Source organism: Globicephala melas, chromosome 10 (assembly GCF_963455315.2).
Source record: "Globicephala melas chromosome 10, mGloMel1.2, whole genome shotgun sequence".
Classification (NCBI taxonomy): domain Eukaryota; kingdom Metazoa; phylum Chordata; class Mammalia; order Artiodactyla; family Delphinidae; genus Globicephala; species Globicephala melas.
In genome coordinates this window covers 41,313,185-41,336,448 of record NC_083323.1, presented here as the reverse complement: position 1 = coordinate 41,336,448, position 23,264 = coordinate 41,313,185, and the positions used below count along the sequence as shown (strand labels likewise).

Here is a 23,264-nt window from a genome sequence, read left to right as displayed (position 1 = left end):
TTGTCCCTATACAAATTTATTACAATATTATTGACCATATTCCTTATGCTATATATTACATCCCATGGCTTATTTATTTTATAACTGGAGGTTTGTACCTCTTAATCCCCTTCATCTCTTTCACCCCCAACCCCCTCCCCTCTGGCAACCACCTGTTCTTTGTATCTCTGAGTCTGTTTTTGGTTTGTTTGTTTGTTTGTTTATTCCCCATATAAGTGAGACCATATGGTATTTGTCTTTCTCTGACTTATTTCATCTAGCATAATACCTCTCAATCCATTCATGTTGTCACAAATGGCAAGATTTCATTCTTTTTTATGGCTGAGTAATATTCTGTTGTGTATATAGATCACATTTTCTGTATCTATTCATCTCTATCAATGGGCATTTAAGTTGCTACCATATCATGGTTATTGTAAATGATACTGCAGTGAACATTGAGGTGTATATATATTTTCTAATTAGTCTTTTTGTTTCTTTGGGTAAATACCCAGAAGTGAAATTGCCGGGTCATGTGTCAGTTCTATTTTTAATTTTTTGAAGACCCTCCATACTGTTTTCCAGAGTGCCTGTACCAATTTACAGTTCTACCAATAGTGCACAAGGACTCCCTTTTCTTCACATCCTTGCCAACATTTGTTATTTCTTGTCTTTTTTGATGATAGCCATTCTCACAGGTCTGAGGTGGTATCCTGTTTTGGTTTTGATTTGCATTTCCCTGATTAGTGATGTTGAGCATCTTTTTTTCATGTGTCTGTTGGCTATTTGTATATCTTCTTTGAAAAAATGTCTATTCCGGGTCCTCTGCCCACTTTATAATTGAGTTGCTTGTTTTTTTGATGTTGAGTTATATGAGTTCTTTGTATATTTTGGATATTAACCCCTTATCAGGTGCATCATATGCAGATATCTTCTCCCATTCAGTGAGCTGCCCTTTTGGTTTGTTGTTGTTGTTAGTTTCCTTTACTGTGGAAAAACTTTTTAGTTTCATGCAATCCCATTTGTTTACTTTTGGTTTTGTTTCCCTTGATTGAGGAGACAGAGCCAAAAAAATATTGCTGAGACTGATGTCAAAGAGCATGCTGCCTGTTTTCTTCTAGGAGTTTTATGTTTCAGGTTTTACATTTAAGTCTTTAATCCATTTTGAGTTTATTTTTGTGTGTGATGTGAGAAACTAGTCCAGTGTGATTCTTTTACATGTAGCTGTCCAGTTTTCCCAACACTATTTAATGAAAAGGGTTTTTCCCCCTCATTTTATATTCTTGCTTCCTTTGTTGTAGATTAATTGATCATATAAGCATGGGTTTATTTTTGGGCTCTCCATTCTGTTCCATTGATCTGTGTGTCTGTTTTTGTGCCAGTGTCATACTGTTTTGATTACTGTTAACTTTGCAGTATAGTTTGAAATCACAGATTGTGATACTTCAGTTTGTTCTTTCTCAAGATTGCTTTGGCTATTCAGGGTCTTTCGTGTTTCCATACAAATTGTAGAATTACTTGTTTTAGTTCTGTGAAAAATGTCATTGGTATTTTGATAGGGACCACACTGAATCTGTAGATTGCCTTGGGTAGTGTGGTCATTTTAACAATATTAATTCTTCCAGTCTTTGAGAATGGTATGTTTTACCATTTGTTGTGTCGTCTTCAGTTTCTTTCATCAACGTCTTATAGTTTTCAGAGTACAAATCTTTTACCTCTTCGGTTAGATTTATTCCTAGGTATTGTATTTTTTTTGATGCACTTGTAAATGGGATTGTTTACTTAATTTCTCTTTTTAATGGTTTGTTATTACAACAGAGTTTAGTTTATTAATTTTGTATTCTGCAACTTTACTGAATTCACTTACTAGTTCTAGTAGTTTTTTGGTGGTGTCTTCTGGGTTTTCTGTATCTAGTGTCATGTCATCTGCAAACAGTGACAGTTTTACTTCTTCCTTTCCAATTTGGATTCCCTTTATTTCTTTTTCTTATCTCATTGCTGTGGCTAGGACTTCTAATACTGTGTTGAATAAAAGTAGAAGAGTGTGCATCCTTGTGTTGTTCCTGATCTTAAAGGAAATGCTTTCAGCTTTTCACCACTGAGTATGATGTTAGCTGTGGGTTTGTCATATATGGCCTTTTTTATGTTGAGGTATGTTTCCTTTTACCCACTTTGTTGAGAGTTTTTATCATAAATGGATGTTGAATTTTGTCAAAAGCTTTTTATGTATCTACTGAGATAATCATATGGTTTTTATTCTTCAGTTTGTTAATGTAGTATAGCATGCTGATTGATTGGCTGTTTGGGTGGCCCCAGATGGTGGGGGGGGCAGTGCTCAGAGATGGTGCCACCCAGCTGGAGGGTGGGCCAGTTTCTGGGTACTAATAGGCTAGAGGGAGGATTCTAAAAGGGTGCTTGCCCACCCTAGTGTTATTAGGGTAGAAGAAGTTTCCCAGAATGGCTGCTACCAGCTTTTGTATCAGCAGGGGTCTCTCATTTGCCTCCTGCCTCTCCAGAGGACTCTCCAAGATCAGCAAGTGGATCTGTTCCAGGCTTCTAACTGCTGCCTCTTTGTGCTGAGACTTGGAGCATCTCAGATTTTTCCAGGGTCCTTTAAGAGCAGAGTCTCTGTTTCCTGTAGCCCTCCAGCTCTCCTGAACATGGGTGCTGCTGGTTTCCAAAGCCAGGAATTCTGGGAGCTTTACTTCCTGGTGCAGGACCCATTGACTGAGGAGTCCCACACGGGGCTCAGACCCCTTCTCCCTCATAGAGGAAAGGCCTCCACAATTGTGATATTCCTTCCATTTGTGGGTCACTGATCCTGGGGGTGTGAGCCCTGATTATACCATGTCTCCACCCCTCCTACCCATCTCATTGTGGTTCCGTCTTTATTTCTTTAGTTATGGAAAATCCTTTCTGCTAGTCTAAAGGTCATTTTCCTAGAGAGTTGCTCTGTAAATAGTTGTAAAGTACTTGTATGCTGAAACATTTTAAATGCCAATGAAGGAAATCAAGGATGACCTAAATAAGTGGAGAGACATACTGTGTTCATGAACTGGAAGACAACTTAGTAAATATGTCAGTTGTCCCCAAATTAATATACAGGTTTAATGTAATTAAATAATTCCAGCAAAATTTTTTATTAGTATATACAAGATTATTCCAAAATTTATATGGAAAGACAGTAGACTTAGAATAGCTAAAACTATTTTGAAAAAGAGGAATCACTCTTTGCAGTTTTAAGACCTACTATATAGCTTCAGTAATCAAGACTGTGTAGTATTGCTGGAGGAATAAAGTGATCAGTGGAACAAAATAGAGAGCCCAGAAGTAGAACCACAGAGGTATGCCCACTGACATTTGACAGATGTGTAAAAGCAATTCAATGGAGGAAAGACAGCCATTTCACCAATTGATATTGGAGCATTTGGACATGCAAAGGCAAAAAAATAAACCTCTGCTCAAACCTCACACTGTATTAAAAAATTAACTCAAAACTGTTCAAGACTTAAATGTAAAATGTAAAACTGTAAAAATCTAGGGCTAGGCAAAGAGATTTGACACAAAAAAGTATGATCCATAAAGGTAAAAATTGATCATTTGGATTTGGATCAAAATTTTAAACTTACATTCTATGAATGACCCTGTGATTAGAATGAAAAGGCATACTACAGACTGGGAGAAAGTATTTACAAGCCACATTTCCAACAAAGGACTAGTTTCCAAAATGTATTAAGAACTTTCAAAACTCAGCAGTGCAAAATCAATACAATTAGTAAATAGGCTAAACAAGAGATATTTTCACCAAAAAATATATAAAAATGGCAGATAAGCAGGTGAAAAGATCTTCAACATCATTTTAGTCATTAGGGAAATGCAAATTGAAACCACAGTGACTTACTATTTTATACCTGTCAGAATAACTAAGTAAAAAGTTGCAACAACACCAAATGCTGATGAGGATGCCGAGAAACTCATCTGTTGCTGAAGAATATGTAAAAAAGTACAGCAACCTGGAGAACAGTTTGGAATTTTCTTTTAAAAATCTTAACATGCAATACCATACAACCCAGAAACTGTACTCTTAAGCATTTATCCCAGAGAAATGGAACCTTATATTCACACAAAAATTTGTATGTGAATGTTTATAGCAGCTTTGTTCATAATAACCCAAAATAGAAACAACCCCAACGTCCTTCAGTGGGTGAATGATTAAACAAACTGACACATTCATGCCGTGGAATATTCCTCAGCAATAAAAAGGAATGAACTAATGGTACGTACAATAACCCAATGAATATTTGGAGAATTCTATTATGAGTGAAAAGCCAATCCTATTAGGTTACATACTATATAATTCCATTTATATAAAATTCTTGAAATGACAAAATTATGGAAATGTAGAACACATTAGTAGTTGGCAGAGGTTAATATGGCAGTGAGGAGTAGGGTATGAGGGAAATTGCTATAAAAGGATGGAAATATTCCTTGTAGTGATGGAAATATTCTGTATCTTAATTGTGTCAGTGTCAATATCCTGGTTGTGATATTATACTACGCTTTTGCAAGATATTAGCCTTTTGGGAACTTTGGGTAATAAGTACTTGGGATCTGTCCACATTTTTTATTAAAACTGCGTGACCCACAGCTAACATCATACTCAATGGTGAAAAGCTGAAAGCATACCTTCTAAGGTTGGGAACAAGACAAGGATGCCCACTCTTGCCACTTTAATTCAACATGGTTTTGGAATTCCTAGCCACAGCAATCAGAGAAGAAGAAGAAATAAAATGAACCCAAATTGGAAAAGAAGAAGTAAAATTGTCACTGTTTTCAGATGACATTATGCTATACATAGAAAACCCTAAAGACGTTACCAGAGAACTACTAGCACTCATCAGTGAATTCAATAAGATTACTGGATACAAAATTAATATACAGAAATCTATTTCATTTCTATGCACTATCAACGAAATATCAAAAAGAGAAATTAAAGGAACAATCGCATTTACCATCACATCAAAAAAGAATAAAATACCTAGGAGTAAACCTACCTAAGGAGGCAAAACACCTGTACTCTAAAAACTATAAGATGCTAATGAAAGAAATTGAAGACGTCACAAACAGATGGAAAGGTATACCATGTTCTTGGATTGGAAGAATCAATATTGTTAAAATGACCATACTATCCAAGGCAGTCTACAGTTTCAACACAATCTCTATCAAATTACCAATGGCATTTTTCACAGAACTAGAACAAAAGATTTTTAAATTTGTATGGAGCCACAAAAGACCCAGAATAGCCAAAACAATCTTCAGAAAGAAAAACGGAGCTGGAGGAATCATGCTCCCTGACTTCAGACTATACTGCAAAGCTACAGTAATCGGAGATTCCAACCAAGCCGGGAACGTCAACAAGGGAAAAGAGAGAGCTTCTGAGACAAAGTTCGGGGTTAACCCATTGCTGTGGTGAGAGGCTTCAGTAAATCACAGCTGAAATACACTGGACAAACGTTGGTGATTCCCAGGAGTTAAGAAAACAGATGCAAAAGCAGAGAAAATTTTGTGATTTCTTCATCTTTTCAGCACTGCAGTTATGTGTTCTAAGCATCTTCTGAAAGCCTCTTTGTAAATACTTTTAAAAGGCCAGAAAAATGTTAGTGTTGCTGCCTTAGATGTTCCAGTCTGCCTTCTGCCTTTCTCCGATGACTACACCATTACAATCGAAAGAAGAAAATTCCAGTCAAGAAGCCTTAGAGGGCAGACAGCAGAAGCAAGAAGAACTACAATCCTGCAGCCTGTGGAACAAAAACCACATTCACAGAAAGAGAGACAAGATGAAGATGATCCAGGACCTCGGAAAAAGAATGGAGGCAAAGATTGAGAAGATGCAAGAAATGTTTAACAAAGATCTAGAAGAATTAAAGAACAAACAAACAGAGATGAACAATACAATAACTGAAATGAAAACTACACTAGAAGGAATCAATAGCAGAATAACTGAGGCAGAAGAACGGATAAGTGAACTGGAAGACAGAATGGTGGAATTCACTGCTGCAGAAGAGAATAAAGAACAAAGAATGAAAAGAAATGAAGACAGCCTAAGAGACCTCTGGGACAACATTAAACATAACAAATTCGCATTATGGGGGGGTCCCAGAAGGAGAAGAGAGAGAAAGGACCGGAGAAAATATTTGAAAAGATTATAGTCAAAAACTTTCCTAACATAAGAAAGGAAATAGCCACCCAAGTCCAGGAGGCACAGAGAGTCCCATACAGGATAAACCCAAGGAGAAACACGCTGAGACACATAGTAACCAAATTTGCAAAAATTAAAGACAAAGAAAAATTATTGAAAGCAGCAAGGGAAAAATGGCAAATAACATACAAGGGAACGCCCATAAGATTAACAGCTGATTTCTCAGCAGAAACTCTCCAAGCCAGAAGGCAGTGGCATGACATATTTAAAGTGATGAAAGGGAAGAACCTACAAGCAAGATTACTCTACCCGGCAAGGATCTCATTCAGATTCGATGGAGAAATCAAAAGCTTTACAGACAAGCAAAAGCTAAGAGAATTCAGCACCACCAAACCAACTCTACAACAAATGTTAAAGGAACTTCTCTAAGTGGGAAACACAAGAGAAGAAAAGGACCTACAAAAACAAACACAAAACAATTAAGAAAATGGTCATAGGAACATAAATATCGATAATTACCTTAAACGTGAATGGATTAAATGCTCCAACCAAAAGACACAGGGTCACTGAATGGATATAAAAACAAGACGCATATATACGCTGTCTACAAGAGACCCACTTCAGACCTAGGGACACATACAGACTGAAAGTGAAGGGATGGAAAAAGCTACTCCATGCAAATGGAAATCAAAAGAAAGCTGGAGTACCAGTACTCATATCAGGTAAAATAAACTTTAAAATAAAGAATGTTACAAGAGGGAAAGAAGGACACTACATAATGATCAAGGGATCAATCCAAGAAGAAGATATAACAATTATATGCACCCAACATAGGAGCACCTCAATACATAAGGTAACTGCTAACAGCTCTAAAAGAGGGAATCAACAGTAACACAACACTAGTGGGGGACTTTAACACCTCACACCAATGGACATATCATCCAAACAGAAAATTAATAAGGAAATAGAAGCTTTAAATGACACAATAGACCAGATAGATTTAATTGATATTTATAGGACATTCCATCCCAAAACAGCAGATTACACTTTCTTCTCAAGTGCACACGGAACATTCTCCAGAATAGATCACATCTTGGGTCACAAATCAAGCCTCAGTAAATTTAAGAAAATTGAAATCATATCAAGCATCTTTTTCTGACCACAACACTATGAGATTAGAAGTCAATTAGAGGGGAAAAAAACGTAAAAAACACAAACACATGGAGGCTAAACAATACATTACTAAATAACCAAGAGATCGCTGAAGAAATCAAAGAGGAAATCAAAAAATACCTAGAGACAAATGACAATGAAAACACAATGATCCAAAGCCCTTGGGATGCAGCAAAAGCAGTTCTAAGAGGGAAGTTTATAGCAATACAAGCCTAGCTCAAGAAACAAGAAACATCTCAAATAAACAATCTAACGTTACACCTAAAGGAACTAGAGAAAGAAGAACAAACAAAACCCAAAGTTAGTAGAGGGAAAGAATTCATAAAGATCAGAGCAGAAATAAATGGAATAGAAACAAAACAATAGCAAAGATCCATAAAACTAAAAGCTGGTTCTTTGAGAAGTTAAGCAAAATTGATAAACCATTAGCCACACTCATCAAGAAAAAGAGGGAGAGGACTCAAATCAATAAAATTAGAAAGGAAAAAGGAGAACTTACAACAGACACCACAGAAATACAAAGCATCCTAAGAGACTACTACAAGCAGCTCTATGCCAACAAAATGGACAGCTTGGAAGAAATGGACAAATTCTTAGAAAGGTATAACCTTCCAAGACTGAACCAGGAAGAAAAAGCAAATATGAACAGACCAAACACAAGTAATGAAATTGAAACTGTGATTAAAAATCTTCCAACAAACAAAAGCCCGGACCAGATGGCTTCACAGGTGATTTCTGTGAAACATTTAGAGAAGAGCTAACATCCATCCTTCCCAAACTCTTCCAAAAATTTGCAGAGTAAGAAACACTCCCAAACTCATTCTGTGAGGCCATCATCACCCTGATACCAAGACCAGACAAAGATACTACAAAAAAAGAAAATTACAGACCAATATCACTGATGAATATAGATGCAAAAATCCTCAACAAAATACTAGCAAACAGAATCCAGCAACACATTAAAAGGATCATACACCATGATCAAGTGGGGTTTATCCCAGGATTGCAAGGAATCTTCAGTATATGCAAATCAATCAATGTGACACACCATATTAACAAACTGAAGAATAAAAACCATATGATTATCTCACTAGATGCAGAAAAAGCTTTTGACAAAATTCAACACCGATTTATGATAAAAACTCTCCAGAAAGTGGGCATACAGGGAGCCAACCTCAACATAATAAAGGCCATATACAACAAACCCACATCAAATACCTGTCTCAATGGTGAAAAACTGTAAGCATTTCCTTTGAGATCAGGAACAAGACAAGGATGTCCGCTCTCACGGCTATTATTCAACATAGTTTTGGAAGTCCTAGCCACGGCAATCAGAGAAGAAAAAGAAATAAAAGGAATCCAAATTGGAAAAGAAGTAAAACTGTCACTGTTTGCAGATGACATGATACTATACATAGAGAATCCTAAAGATGCCACCAGAAAACTACTAGAGCTAATTAATGAATCAGGTAAAGTTGCAGGATACAAAATTAATGCACAGAAATCTCTTGCATTCCTATACACTAATGTTGAGAAATTAAGGAAACGCTCCCATTTACCACTGCAACAAAAAGAATAAAATACCTAGGAATAAATCTACCTAGGCAGACAGAAGACCTGTATGCAGAAAACTATAAGACACTTATGAAAGAAATTAAAGATGATACAAACAGATGGAGAGATATACCGTGTTCTTGGATTGGAAGAATCAACATTGTGAAAATGACTCTACTACCCAAAGCAATCTACAGATTCAATGCAATCCCTATCAGATTACCAATGGCACTTTTACAGAACTAGAAGAAAAAATCTTAAAATTTGTATGGAGACACAAAAGGCCCCGAATAACCAAAGCAGTCGTGAGGGGAAAAAACGGAGCTGGAGGAATTAGACTCCCTGACTTCAGACTATACTACAAAGCTGCAGTAATCAAGACAATATGGTACTGGCACAAAAACAGAGATATAGATCAATGGAATAGGTTAGAAAGCCCAGAGATAAACCCATGCAACTATGGTCAACTAATCTATGACAAAGGAGGCAAGGATATACAGTGGAGAAAAGACAGTCTCTTCAAGAAGTGGTACTTGGAAAACTGGACAGCTACATGTAAAAGAAAGAAATTAGAACACTCTCTAACACCATACACAAAAATAAACTCAAAATGTATTAGAGACCTAAATGTAAGACTGGACACTATAAAACTCTTAGAGGAAAACATAGGAAGGACACTCTTTGACATAAATCACAGCAAGATCTTTGTTGATCCACCTCTTAGAGTAATGGAAATAAAAAGAAAAATAAACAAATGGGCCCTAATGAAACTTAAAAGCTTTGGCAAAGCAACGGAGACTACAAGCAAGACGAAAAGACATCCCTCAGAATGGGAGAAAATATTTGCAAACGGACAAAGCATTAATCTCCAAAATATATAAACAGCTCATGCAGCTCAATATTAAAAAAACAACCCAATCAGAAAAGGGCAGAAGACCTAAATAGACATTTCTCCAAAGAAGACATACAGATGGCCAAGAAGCACATGAATAGCTGCTCAACATCACTAATTATTAGAGAAATGCAAATCAAAACTACAATGAGGTATCACCTCACCCCAGTTAGAATGGCCATCATCAGAAAATCTACAAACAACAAATGCTAGAGAGGGTGTGGAGAAAAGGGAACCCTCTTGGGAATGTAAATTGATAAACCACTATAGAGAACAGTATGGAGGTTCCTTCAAAAACTAAAAATAGAATTACCATATGACCCAGCAATCCCACTACTGAGTGTATACCCAGAGAAAACCATAATTCAAAAAGACACGTGCACCCCATTGTTCATTGCAGCAGTATTTACAGCAGCCAGTTCGTGGAAGCAACCTAAATGCCCAACAAGAGACGAATGGATAAAGAAGATGTGGTAAATATATACAATTGAATATTACTCAGCCATAAAAAAGAACGAATTGGGTCATTTGTAGAGACATGGATGAATCTAGGGACTGTCATACAGAGTGAAGTAAGTCAGAAAGAGAAAAACAGATATTGTATATTAACACATATATGTGGAACCTAGAGAAATGGTACGGATGAACTGGTTTGCAGGGTAGAAATTGAGACACACATGTAGGGAACAAACGTATGGACACCAAGGGGGAAAGTGGCAGAGGCGGGTGGTGCTGGTGCTGTGATGAATTGGGAGATTGGGATTGACATATATACACTAATATGTAAATATGGATAACTAATAAGAACCTGCTGTATAAAAAAGAAAAACAGCTACAGTAATCAAAACAGTATGTTACTGGCACAAAAGCAGATTGTATAGATCAATGGAACAAGATAGAAAGCTCAGAAATAAACCCATGCACTTATGGTCAATTAATCTATGACAAAGGAGGCAAGAATATACAATGGAGAAAGGACAGTCTCTTCAGTAAGTGGTGCTGGGAAAACTGGATACCTACAGGTAAAAAGAACAAACATTCTGTAACACCATATCAAAAAATAAACTCAAAATGGATTAAAGACCTAAATGTAAAACTGGATACTATAGTACTCCTAGAGGAGAACATAAGCCGAACACTCTTTGACATAAATCATAGCAATATTTTTTTGGCTCTGTCTCCTAGAGTAGTGGCAATACAAAAATAAACAATTGAGACCTAATTAAGCTTAAAAGCTTTTGCAAAGGAAACCATAAACAAAAAAAGACAACCTGCAGAATTGGAGAAAATATTTGCAAGTGATGCTACCGACAAGCGATTAATTTCCAAAATATACAAACAACTCACACAGCTTAATATCAAAAAAACAAACAACCCAATGAAAATATGGGCAGAAGACCTAAATAGACATTTCTCCAAATAAGACATACACATGGCCATCAGGCACGTGAAAAGATGCTCAACATAGCTAATTATTAGAGAAATGCAAATCAAAATTACAATGCGGTATCACCTCACACCAGAATGGCCATCAATAAAAAGTCTACAAACAATAAATGCTGGAGAGGGTATGGAGAAAAAGGAACCCTCCTACACTGTTGGTGAGAATGTAAATTGGTGCAGCTACTGTGGAGAACAGTATGGAGGTTCCTTACAAAACTGAAAATAGAATTACCATGTGATCCAAGAGTCCCACTCCTGGACATATATCGGGATAAAACTCTAATCTGAAAAGATACGTGCACCCCAATTTTCATAGCAGCACTGTTTACAATAGCCAAGACATGGAAGCAACCTAAAGAAGATGTGGTATATATACACAATGGAATATTACTCAGCCATAAACAAGAATGAAATAATGCCATTTGCTGCAACATGGATGGACCTAGGAAATCATATTAAGTGAAGTAAGTCAGAGACAAATATCATATGATATCACTTATATGTGGAATCTTAAAAAATGATATAAATGAACTTATTTGCAAAACAGAAATAGACTCACAGACATAGAAAACAAACTTATTGTTACCAGAAGGGATAACAGGGGGTAGGGGGAGATAAATTAGGAGTTTGGGATTAACATATACACACTACTAAGTATAAAACAGATAAACAGCAAGGACCTACTATATAGCACAGGGAACTGTATTCAATGTCTTGTAATAGCCTATAATTGAAAAGAATCTGTAAAAGAATATGTATATATATTCTTTTATATGTATGACTGAGTCACTTTGCTGTACACCTGAAGCTAACACAACATTGTAAATTAACTGTACATCAGTTTAAAAAATGGATTTAAAAAACTGCACGTGGGGCCTCCCTGGTGGCGCAGTGGTTGAGAGTCCGCCTGCCAATGCAGGGGACACGGGTTCGTGCCCCGGCCTGGGAAGATCCCACATGCCGTGGAGGGGCTAGGCCTGTGAGCCATGGCCGCTGAGCCTGCGTGTCCGGAGCCTGTGCTCCACAACGGGAGAGGCCACAACAGTGAGAGGCCCACGTACCGCAAAAAAAAAAACCAACAAAAAAAAACCTGCATGTGAATCTACAATTATTTCAAAATAAAAAGTTTAATTAAAAAATAGATTACTGAATTGTAGAATCTGGGTGGTGGATATACAGATATTCACTATAAAATGCTTTCAAATTTACTATATATTAGAAACGTTCTGTAATGAAATATACAAGAAAATAGATTTTTCATGTCTACAAATGCAGCGCATCACCATTACATCTTTACAGTATTATAATGCGTATATTAAATGACAGCTTGAAATAAATCCAGAAATCACACACATCAGTATTTAACCAGGTGAAATGAGCCTATATTCACACAAAAAATTATATGTGAGAGCTTATGATGTCTTTATTTACAGTCAGAAACTGGAAACAAGCTTAATGCCTCAGCTGGGGAATGGATAACCAGACTGTGACACATCCTGTAATGGAATATACTCAGCATTAAAAAGGAACTTACTACTAATACACGTAACAATATGGATGAATGTCAAATGCATTTGCTAAGTGAAAGAAGCCAGATTTAAAAGACTGCATTCAGTATGACTCCTTTTATGTGACATTCCTGCAAAGGAAAAAGTAAAAAGACAGATATCAGACTAGTGGTTGCCAGGGCTTGGGCCTGGTGGCAGAAGGTATTTCAGGGCTGGATGGGACTGTTCTGTGTCTTGATATTCATGCTTGTTACACAACTGTGTATATTCATCAAAACTCAGAGAACTGTACACAAAAAAGGGTGAATTTCACTGTATGTAAATTGTCTTAATTTTTAATAATGAAAAAGTGTGGCCATTAATAATGAAAAATATGGCCATCGCTAAGGGAGAACAAGTGTCTTGACTAAAAACAAACCAAGTTAAAGATAATTTTAGAAAATACTTTTTCAAATGACACATGTCCACCTTCTCTCCCACCAATACCCACCCTTAGTCATACACTCTCTCCTCCCAGTTGTAAACGTTCTCTAATGTCTTGATATGGAATTCACACATAATAGAGATGAAGAAACAAACTGGAAGGGTGTTATTTCACTACAGCATAAAATTAAACTCTGAAGTCAATATGTTTAATTATAAGTCTAAGTTAAAATTACACAATTAGTTCAGAAAATGAATTACAGTGGCTGAATTGGGGAAGACATGGTCATTTATATGAAAAAGTATTTATTTCAGTAGAAGCCAATGGCATGAAAGGTGTGCTAAAAATAAAAGAGGCATAATATAATATATTCTTGGCCTTCAGAAAGGTAAATATTCAATGATGAGAGTAATATTTACACTCTGAACTTTGTTGGATCACAGCTGGAATATCTTATATAGTTTTGTCACTTAAGGTAACTCGAGAGACTTAACAGCTGCTTGTAAGTTTGTGAAGGACTGTTATGTAGGAGTGGCAGTAGACTTTGTGTTGTTGTGAAGATACCAGGGAAGCAGGCAGGTTTTATACTTATGAGTATTTCTAACAGACCAGTACAAAAGTGAAATGGTACTATGTCTGAAATATTAAGCACTCTGCTTTGATATGTGTTCAGAGGCACATCGTTTCCATTCTGTGGTCTCTGGGACCCTGTAGATTGATTTTATTCTTTATCTTACTTTAAGGTTTTAATATACTGTTTATATGTATTATTAATATCTTCTCCAGGCTAAGCATACTCAGGTTTCCTTATCTGATATAGCTGTTGGACCTTCAGTCATTCTGGTTGCCCTTGTCTCCTTAGTTATCAATGCTTTTGTTAAAATGGGGTGGTATTTTCATGAACTGTTTTCTAGCCTGTCCACGTGTTGGCAGGTGGTACTGCTGTCTTCTATATCTGACTATCTAGACCCAGTCCTATAACTTCTATTCTCATTTTCTACAGTTTTAACCAAGAACTTTTAAATTGTTTATTTAATACCTCTTTCTAGAAAACAGAGACTAGCACCTTAAATAGTATCTGTACATAGTAGATATATTTGAATGAATAATTTCACCCCTGTTCTATGTTTTCACACAGGTAACAGTGATTCACATTGAGGTTACTTGAAACATGCAAAAGTTTCTCTCTTTTTTTTTCTGTACAGGAATTTCGGCAGAAAGTAATGCTGGGAACTCCTTTCCTAGTTATTTGGCTGGTTGGGTTTATAGCAGACCTAAATATTGATTCTTGGCTCATTAAAGGGCTAATGTATGGTGGCGTTTGGGCTACAGTACAGTTTCTTTCAAAGTAAGTGTGTTGTTTTTAGCTATATTTTTAACTGGACATGTAAGAATATAGTTTGGACCTAGCTATATAAAATTAATGTTTTGTATATTTAGAACACTGCCTTTATATAACTTGTTTGATCTTAATTTAATGTTAAAGAATTTTTGGCAGATTTATATCTGAAATCTTTAACATTTTTAACATTGTTGTTAAAAATGACTCTAAAGGTACTTCCAGTGACAAGGTCTAACATATAATTTTTAAGGCTAAAATGCAGCTTTAAGACATTTCAGTAGAAGTAGACTCAAGTTTGTTGAACTCTAAATGTAATATACATTGCTTATTTCTGGGTAACTATAATGCTTGAGCTTACCTTTCCATAGGAATTATATTTTCTTTGATCATAGGCAGTGTGCAAGAAAGATTTGATTTTAGCACAAGGTAGAGTCTAAGCATATGAAGTAACGCTCAGTTTTGTTTTGTTTTAAAATTTTCTCTTTCTCCTTTTTTATTTAAACATTGTGATCATGCCCTTTTCTTCTTATCCCTAGATCCTATTCCCCTAAAGTGGCCCATCCAGCAAACTAGGCAGGCATTTATGATCCAGAACTTCCCACCTAATTTCTATTCCTTTAGTACCTTGTTTTCACCAGAATTTCAAAAGAGAGTTCTGAAAATAATTCAGAGAGAGATGAGAATGGCTGGTAATGCACTAATGTGGTAACTCTCAGGAAGAGGCTTAATTCTAGGTAATTAATCTCATTTTAGTGTTTCTAGGCACTCCAAGGGGTAGTGTAGGTAGGAATTCACCAATACTCCCTACTTAGTGTACATGGATGGTTGATCCTGCTTATGTTTAATAAAATTTATCAGTATTTATTTTTCCTGAATTCTGTAAACAATGACCTTTAATTCCTCCAAGTTAGCCAGTTCATTCTCTTTGAGAAGATGTGCTGAAAGCTTAGTGGGAATGTGTAGGTAAGGAGAAGTAATGATGAAACATAGAGAAAAACTTGGGGATTGCTTTGCGCTCATTTGTTCAAATTATGTCTTTGGTGGGTAATATGCTGGGTGATAGAGTTACTATATATACTAAAGTGAGTTATTGATTTAAGAGAATAGGAATACAGTGAAATTCTAAAGTTGAAAAGTACATAGAATATAATTTTAATTCTGATGAATTAAAAGTAGCTTAAGACTCTTGCTGAGTCATTCAGCTGTGCACTCATTTCTTATTGAATATTATGAAAACAGTATGGATACTTAAGCATCCTGGATTTCTGGGTTTTGTTAAGAGTATACTATACAGAATATATGTGATTTTCATTTAAATAAATAAATATTCTTTTTTACAATGAAATATGGAGTTCAAATTCGATAAAACTTCTTGTGTTTTACAGATCCTTTTTTGATCATTCGATGCATAGTGCATTGCCCCTTGGAATATATTTGGCAACCAAATTCTGGATGTATGTGACGTGGTTCTTCTGGTTTTGGAATGATATCCTTTGGTTATAAAGGTCTTAGTTTAATAATAATTTAACATAAGAGCTGAACTACTCACGACGTGCTACAGTAAAACAGTATTCCTAGAAAAATAAGTATGAACTAATGTATTGTTTTTAAATGTTTCATATTTAATAAATTGCTTTTCAAAGCTGCTTTTAATAATATCAGTAATAATAATAATAGTGACCATTTATTGATTTTTTAAAGGGCATTTTCTTAAATACTTTGTGCTCCATTTAGTATACATCCTATACGTTAGTACTGTTGTCTCCATTTTATAGATGAGACAATTTAGGCTTAAATAGGGTAAGCAGTTATTCTTGCCCAAGGTCACACAGCTAGTCTCTAATAAAGCAGGGTAGAAACACATATTTGTCTTATTCTATAACACTTACTCTGAACCTTTCTACTGAACTGTGATTTCCATGTTTTAGTGTCAAATTATTTTCTCTAAATATTTTATTATTATCACAACTTACTATTTTGCTGTGATAGGTAACAGTTTTCTCTTTTGCTTCATGAAAAACATGTAATGCTGTATCTTCAAATGTTGCTAACTTCAGCATATTATTTCAATGTACTATACTTTTAAAAAGTAATATAATTTGAAATTGTAAATGTGTGTGTATGTGTGAGATTCAGATCTCACATCTCAAGAAGTCAGATTCACATCTCAAGAAATAAGGACAATGTCAATTTTTGATATTTTTAATAGAAAAAAATCAACCAGTAAGACAGTCTGTTTTATTATAATAAAGGTACATGTTTCATAAATGTCTTAATCATTTTTCAAGACATTGCTATAAAAAGTATATAAGATTTTAAATGGTATGAATTATTCAGTGACTTTTAACTGTTCTGAACAATATTAATTAATAGCTGGTTTCACTTCACAGTGTTACATGTTTTAATATTGCACTCTTTTTAAGTTGTCTTGTGTATTAGACAAAAGCAAAATATGCTAATTTTCTTTGTGAAATGGAGCCTCAGAATTGTAACTACACTTCTAATTCTTATATTTTCACAGCATTGTAGGATTACCTTTAGAAAGTATAGTACTTTTAAATACTTTCTTAGCATAGTGTCTACTGAAAATTTTCCATGTGGCAGTTTTCACTAGCTCATTCTAGGCTTGTATTATACTTTGATATAAAAATTGTTCTTCAGGGATTTATTAAGCATTAGAACTATCTTATTGGAACATTTAATGTGTAAAACATATCTGCTCATTTTCAGTACCTCATTATTTTAAATTTATAAAAAAGCACTGACCTCTGAAATGACTTCAGTATTCCAGACATATTTTCTAACTTTGCTTCCTAAATTGGACAGTAAATTTTATGTTCAAGAAAAAAAGTCAGATTCACATCTCAAAATAATTTTAGACTGTTGCTGTACTCTTATTAATCTGTTTGGATGTAAGTAGAGAAAAACAGGATAATTAGTAAAGTACCAAATAATGAAAACTTTATGCCAGAGAGTTTTATATAGTCTGTGTATAAAGACTTGTGCCTAGGAACATCAGATGGCACTTAAGCGCTTGGAGACCATTTTAAACAGCAAAATCACCAAAAGAAGCACACAAATGCTAAACAAGAAGGCAGAGTATTGCCTCATGTAACTCAGCGGGGAATGTGTGCATAGGGCAACTCATATTTCTTGCTGCTTTGCACATACAAATGACTGCAAAAGCACTGTCAATATTGATTTTGGAGTTACAAATAAATTCTAGCTCGTAGGCATGAGGATCAACTGTATAAAAGTTATTTTAGTTCTCATAATATGTTACCCAACTTAAGTGCTTTTGTGGTGGTAATGAGTATTATATTGATGTAAACCATTTGTTATAATAAATTATTTTTCTTTTTTACTATTCATTAGATAAGTATTACCCCATATACATGTTATATTTGTTTAGTGACTTTCTGGTTTATAGTTCTTTCAGATATGTTGTTTTACTTGGTTCTCAGAACAATCCTTTGAGATTAAAAAAATAAATCACACAAATCGTAATGCTATTTTCTAACTGATGGAAAAATTGAGGTTCAGAGAAGTTGTATGTCTTGCTCAGAGTTACATAGCTAGGTAATTATCGAGAGTCTGATATAGAACCCAGCTCTTTGACCTGATACAGTATGTCTTCAAATGCCCTATTTTCTACTCTGAACATAATTTTTAAGTTCCTAAACCTTCTTAGAAAGCAATTTAGCAACCTGTAGAAAGGGCCTTTGATCTGTTACTTATTTATAAGTAAATAATAAGAGATAAGATCAAAGATTTATTTACAAGGATATTTATCATAGTACCATTTACAATATAATAGGGAAAAAATGGAAATAACCTAAATGTCCAACCTGAATAGGAGGAAAGATTTTTCAGTTATGTGACATATGGTACAGCATAAAATAGCCATTAAAATGCTTTTCTAAGACTTAGTGATATGGGCTCATACTTAGAATATAACAAATGAAAAAATACTAAATTGTATTTACAGAGAGATTCTAATTTTAAAACGTGCAAAAGATAAGAGCCGGAAGTGAGTACATGTAATTTTAGCTGTGGTTATTTCTGGGTGTGAGATTTGTGAGTGATTTTCTTGTGCTTTTATTTATTTGAAAATTTTGTTCATTGACCATACTTCATTTATAATAATCAAACAACTCTAAAATTCACTGTGGTAAACAGTAGAGTCTACTGTTTATTGTGTTGGCAACACTTTTGAAATAACTTATTAGGAATTTTATATCTAAAAATAATTATTTTTCAATCAGGTCTTAAGCTTCTTAAACCAAAGGTGGATGTGAGAAACTTATGGAACCTGGATCATTACATATGTAAAAATGAAAACAGTGCAGAATTATCATTTTCACCATTCTTTCCTATGCATTTTCCTCGAGCATTTTTTCCTGTAGTTTACTCTTAGGACTTCTTCAGTTTTACATGTATCTCTGCTAGTTTCCTTCTCATATTTTCTAAGCTTTTTAATCCCTATCTTTAGGTATCCAGTCATCACCTGTGAATTCCAACAATACTGCTATAAGTATTCTTGTATATCTTTTTTTTGTGCACATGTGCAGGTTTCTGTGAAGTCATTAAAGATACTCTTACAAAAGTTCTTAGTTCACATGTGTTTGACTACTGTGTGTAACGAATGATGTGACGGGAGAGGTCAGTGTCTTCCTTTTTGCTCATTAGAGAACTCATTGCTCCAACACACTCTTTCCTCACTCAGTTGCAGTATCAACCTCGATATTTATCAAGTTTCCTGTACTCTATTTGGTTTATTGATCTGTGTGCCTTACCAGTACTGTATTATCATATTACTGTAGCTTTATTCTTAACTCATGATATCTGGTAGGCCAAGTTTCCCAACTTTTTTGTTTCTCAGGAATATCTTACCTCTTTTTAGCCCTTCGCACTTCTACTTAAATTTTTAAAAATCAGCTCCTTAAGTTCCATGGGAAGCCTAATGCAATTTTGATTGAAATTCTATTTAAGCTATAGAATAATTTAGAGAAAAATGACTTCTTTCTGATATTTAGATCTTTGCTATTTCAGAATATCCTAGAGTGGGTGGCTTAAACAACAAAAATTAATTTTCTCACAGTTCTGGATCAGGATGCCTGCACGGTTGTGTTCAGGTGAGGGCTCTCTTCCCGACTTACAGACAGTCACCTTCTCCCTGTGTCCTCACATGGCAGGAAGAGAGTGAGAGAGATCTCTTATTTCCTCTTCTTATACAGCCACAGTCCTGTTGGGTTAGGGCCCCACCCTTATGACCTCATTTAACCTAATTATCTCCTAAAGAGCCTATCTCCAGGTACAGTCACATTATAAGTCAGGGCTTCAACATATGAATTTGGAAGAGGGGAGACACGATTCAGTCCATAGCAGAAGTCCAGGGTGGGATTGATAAGAATTCTGACTTTGTCTTTTCATCCACATTTCCCATACTACTAATACAGATGGAGGTGGGATTAAGAACTACCCCAGGCGGCCTGTCTCACCAGAATCATCTTCTTTCCTTGACCTCCAGTTTGAACTTTATGGTATAGTGTGGCTTGTCCTCTTTCCAAAGTTGTTGCTTGCATTTTGTGGATCACTTGGTTGGTTTGATTGACTGTTTTTGGTTCATTTTGGGGGTATTATGGTAAGTTAGAGCTGTAGTTCACAGCAGGCATCAAAATAACATCCAAGTAGATTAAAGAGTTAAATGGAAAAAGAAGATTCCATAAACATTTAAATGAAAACGTTGATGACAAGTATTTGTTTTATTTCTAATTGGAGGAATGTTTAAGCATAAAAACAAATACAAATTAAGAATAAAATAGTGCTTCTCTTGCTTCTAAATTCGCAGCTCTTTTCCTTTACTCAATGCTAGTGCAAACATAGTGATCAACAAATATGTATTGCTAGTGGGGTTGTAAATTGGTGTATCTTTCTGTAAATAATCTGATGGTATAAAAATATATATCAAGCAATAAAAATGTTCATACCCAAAGATATTGTTCCCATAATATTTAATGACCCAGGGTATACTGCAGAGCACTTTGGAGAGGCAGAATAGCATAGGTAGTAAGAGCCTAGCTCGTAATACCAGCTCCACCTCTAATCCATTCTTTAATCTTAGACTGCTTAATTAACCTCTGCCTCAGTTTTATCATGGGGATAGCAGCAGGCTTTATCATAGGGTTTTTGTGCAGCCTAAATAAATGGCTTGTAGTCAGTGATAAATTTTATTAATGTTAATAAATACACAATGATCTCAATTATGATTAAAAGTGCAGAATACCAAAAATAAAAGGAGTTATCTCTGGGTTGTGGAGTTATTGTTTTTGTCTTTATGCTTTTTAGTGTTTTCTAACTTTCATTAGGAAAAAAGGTTTACAAAAAACAGCCATACCAAAAAATTATTTCTGTTAAATGTTTTAAATTAACTGCACTGATCTATTGCTAAAGCTAAGTTTAAACTACCATTTGAAGATATCTAATCTCTTTCCCTTTAAAAAAGCAAAGAAATTCTTTAAGTTCATCTGATATTTAATTCCTGAATACCCCTTTCAAACCTGTAGTCATTTACTGAGCTGCTAGTTAGCTCCCTGCAAATTTAATCCAGGCTGTAAGAACCTGACCTGTATATACTTATATGTTAGCACTTTTTGAAACTGTTATAATAAGATACTGCCCTGAAAAATGCCACAGTTCAGCATTCGTTGCACATATATTTATCCAGCTTTATTCTTAAGCGAATTTTGCTGTTGGAAGAGCTGAAAATTTGACTTTCTGTTTATTCTCTTCTGGCTGTACCCATGGATTTTGGGGAATAAGGTTGGTGAAAGTTGGGAATAAATAGGGGACTGGAGAAAGAGAAATCACTTTTATATATGGCAGGTGATATTAACTACTCTTTCTTCTTCCTTTCTTTCCTCTTGTATTTTAAGTAGTTGTTTAGTGTTTTCATATTTACCACACAAATATAGGATTGTTTCATTCATGAAGCTGTTCTTTCTTTCTTTCTTTTTTTTTTTTTTTTTTTTTTGGTACGTGGGCCTTTCACTGTTGTGGCCTCTCCCGTTGTGGAGCACAGGCTCGGGACGCGCAGGCCCAGCGGCCATGGCTCACGGGCCTAGCCGCTCCGCGGCATGTGGGATCTTCCTGGACCGGGGCACGAACCCGTGTCCCCTGCATCGGCAGGCAGACTCTCAACCACAGCGCCATCAGGGAAGCCTGAAGCTGTGCTTTCTTACCTGTGCTTCATAAGAAATGTAGAGTGTGTATATATGATAATGTCCAAATGTCTTAACAGAATGTTTGTATGATACTTGTACTACATAAAATCTTTTTTTTTTTTTTTTTGGCCGCACCCTGTGGCTTGTGGGATCTTAGTTTCCTGACCACGGATCGAACCCAGGCCCTCGGCAGTGAGAGTGAGGAGTCCTAACCGCTGGACCGCCAGGGAATTCCCAGCCTAACATTTTATTAAATCTTTTGGTTTTTTTTTTTTTTTTTACATGTACATGGGGGCCTTCATAAATAATGAAGAAGTGACCAGAGTAGGAATCTTTATGCCTTTTAGCAAAGAAATGATACATTTGTGAAGAAATGACAAGCCAGAGGGTTTGAGCTAGGGGCAGTCAGTTATGGGGATGTGACTAGGAGCTGTGTGGGGAGACTAGTGGAAGAGAAGGGTTAGTGCAGTCAGTATGTGAACACAGGTCCCTGTCTGTCAGTGTCCTTCCCAGGCTTTGGTGATGAGGCCTTTCCTTCCTTCTCTGGTACAGGGAAGGCACCATTCTCGTGGGAAATTTTGTGAATAGCTTTTGTACCTACGTAAAATCTTGAAAATGGTATGTTTTGTGTCCCAAAAATGTGTTGCTCTAGCAACATTGCTTTATTTCTCCCAGTGTTATTGAAAATAGTCTTTGATTCTTCACTTATAAGTGCCTAGTACATTTCTTATATTTTCATTAGGTAGAAAAATGTAAACATAGAAACTGTTTCTGTTTTAAGCAGGTTTATAAGTACCTTTTCTAAAATTAAGGCCACCTTGAATGTGGGCAAAAATGGCAACGGAGAGAATGTAAAAACAATCTTTTAAATATATGGGTATGATATCTAAGTGTTTGGTAGATTTTAATGCATATAGATAAAATATTAATAATATGCTAATTACTTTCAACATGAGAAGTCCCTTCATTTTTGTCAAAAGAAATAATGATCATTTAAAAATAATGTATTCACTGACTTTTCAAAAGTGTCAGATAACCCTACATGATTTAAAGTTTATAAAAAATTCACATTTTTATTTTTTATACTTATTTATGAGCAGAATGGGAAATGTATTTATTTTGATGTAATAGGTAGACTAACATGTATAGATGTAATCTATTTTGATGTAATAAATAAACCATCTTGTATTTTTTTGGAGATTTTTGTGTGTATGTGTGATACAATTTTACAGATTATAAGTTTACCTATAATAATAACTAGTTTTCATTGCTTCTTTAGATTCCTTAACTTTAGGTACATCTCAACTTTTTATTTATCCATCTTCCATTCCTTGTCAATAGTATTGCACTTTTCTACAATTTTGGAAAATCTTGGAAATCAGATCCAGGGATTATTAAAGCTACAGAGGAACAAAAGAAAAAGGTAGCAAGATACAATCTAACTAGTCACTTGTGTTTTATTGCCAGATTATCAGTATTTTTAGCAGATAATAGAGTACAAAAAAGGAAACTAGAAATTTCAAACCA

At 35.2% G+C, this 23,264-nt stretch overlaps 1 protein-coding gene across 1 annotated transcript in view; it reads left to right on the top strand.

The window, feature by feature from the left end:
* ZDHHC17 (zinc finger DHHC-type palmitoyltransferase 17) overlaps positions 1–23,264 on the top strand; it is a 106,330-nt gene that overhangs the window by 69,527 nt on the left and 13,539 nt on the right. Inside the window, exons 9-11 of the mRNA XM_060305745.1 lie at positions 14,378–14,520; positions 15,900–16,002; positions 23,038–23,160. Of these exons, the coding sequence (XP_060161728.1) occupies positions 14,378–14,520; positions 15,900–16,002; positions 23,038–23,160 (369 nt within the window). The remainder of the gene's footprint in view (positions 1–14,377; positions 14,521–15,899; positions 16,003–23,037; positions 23,161–23,264) is intronic.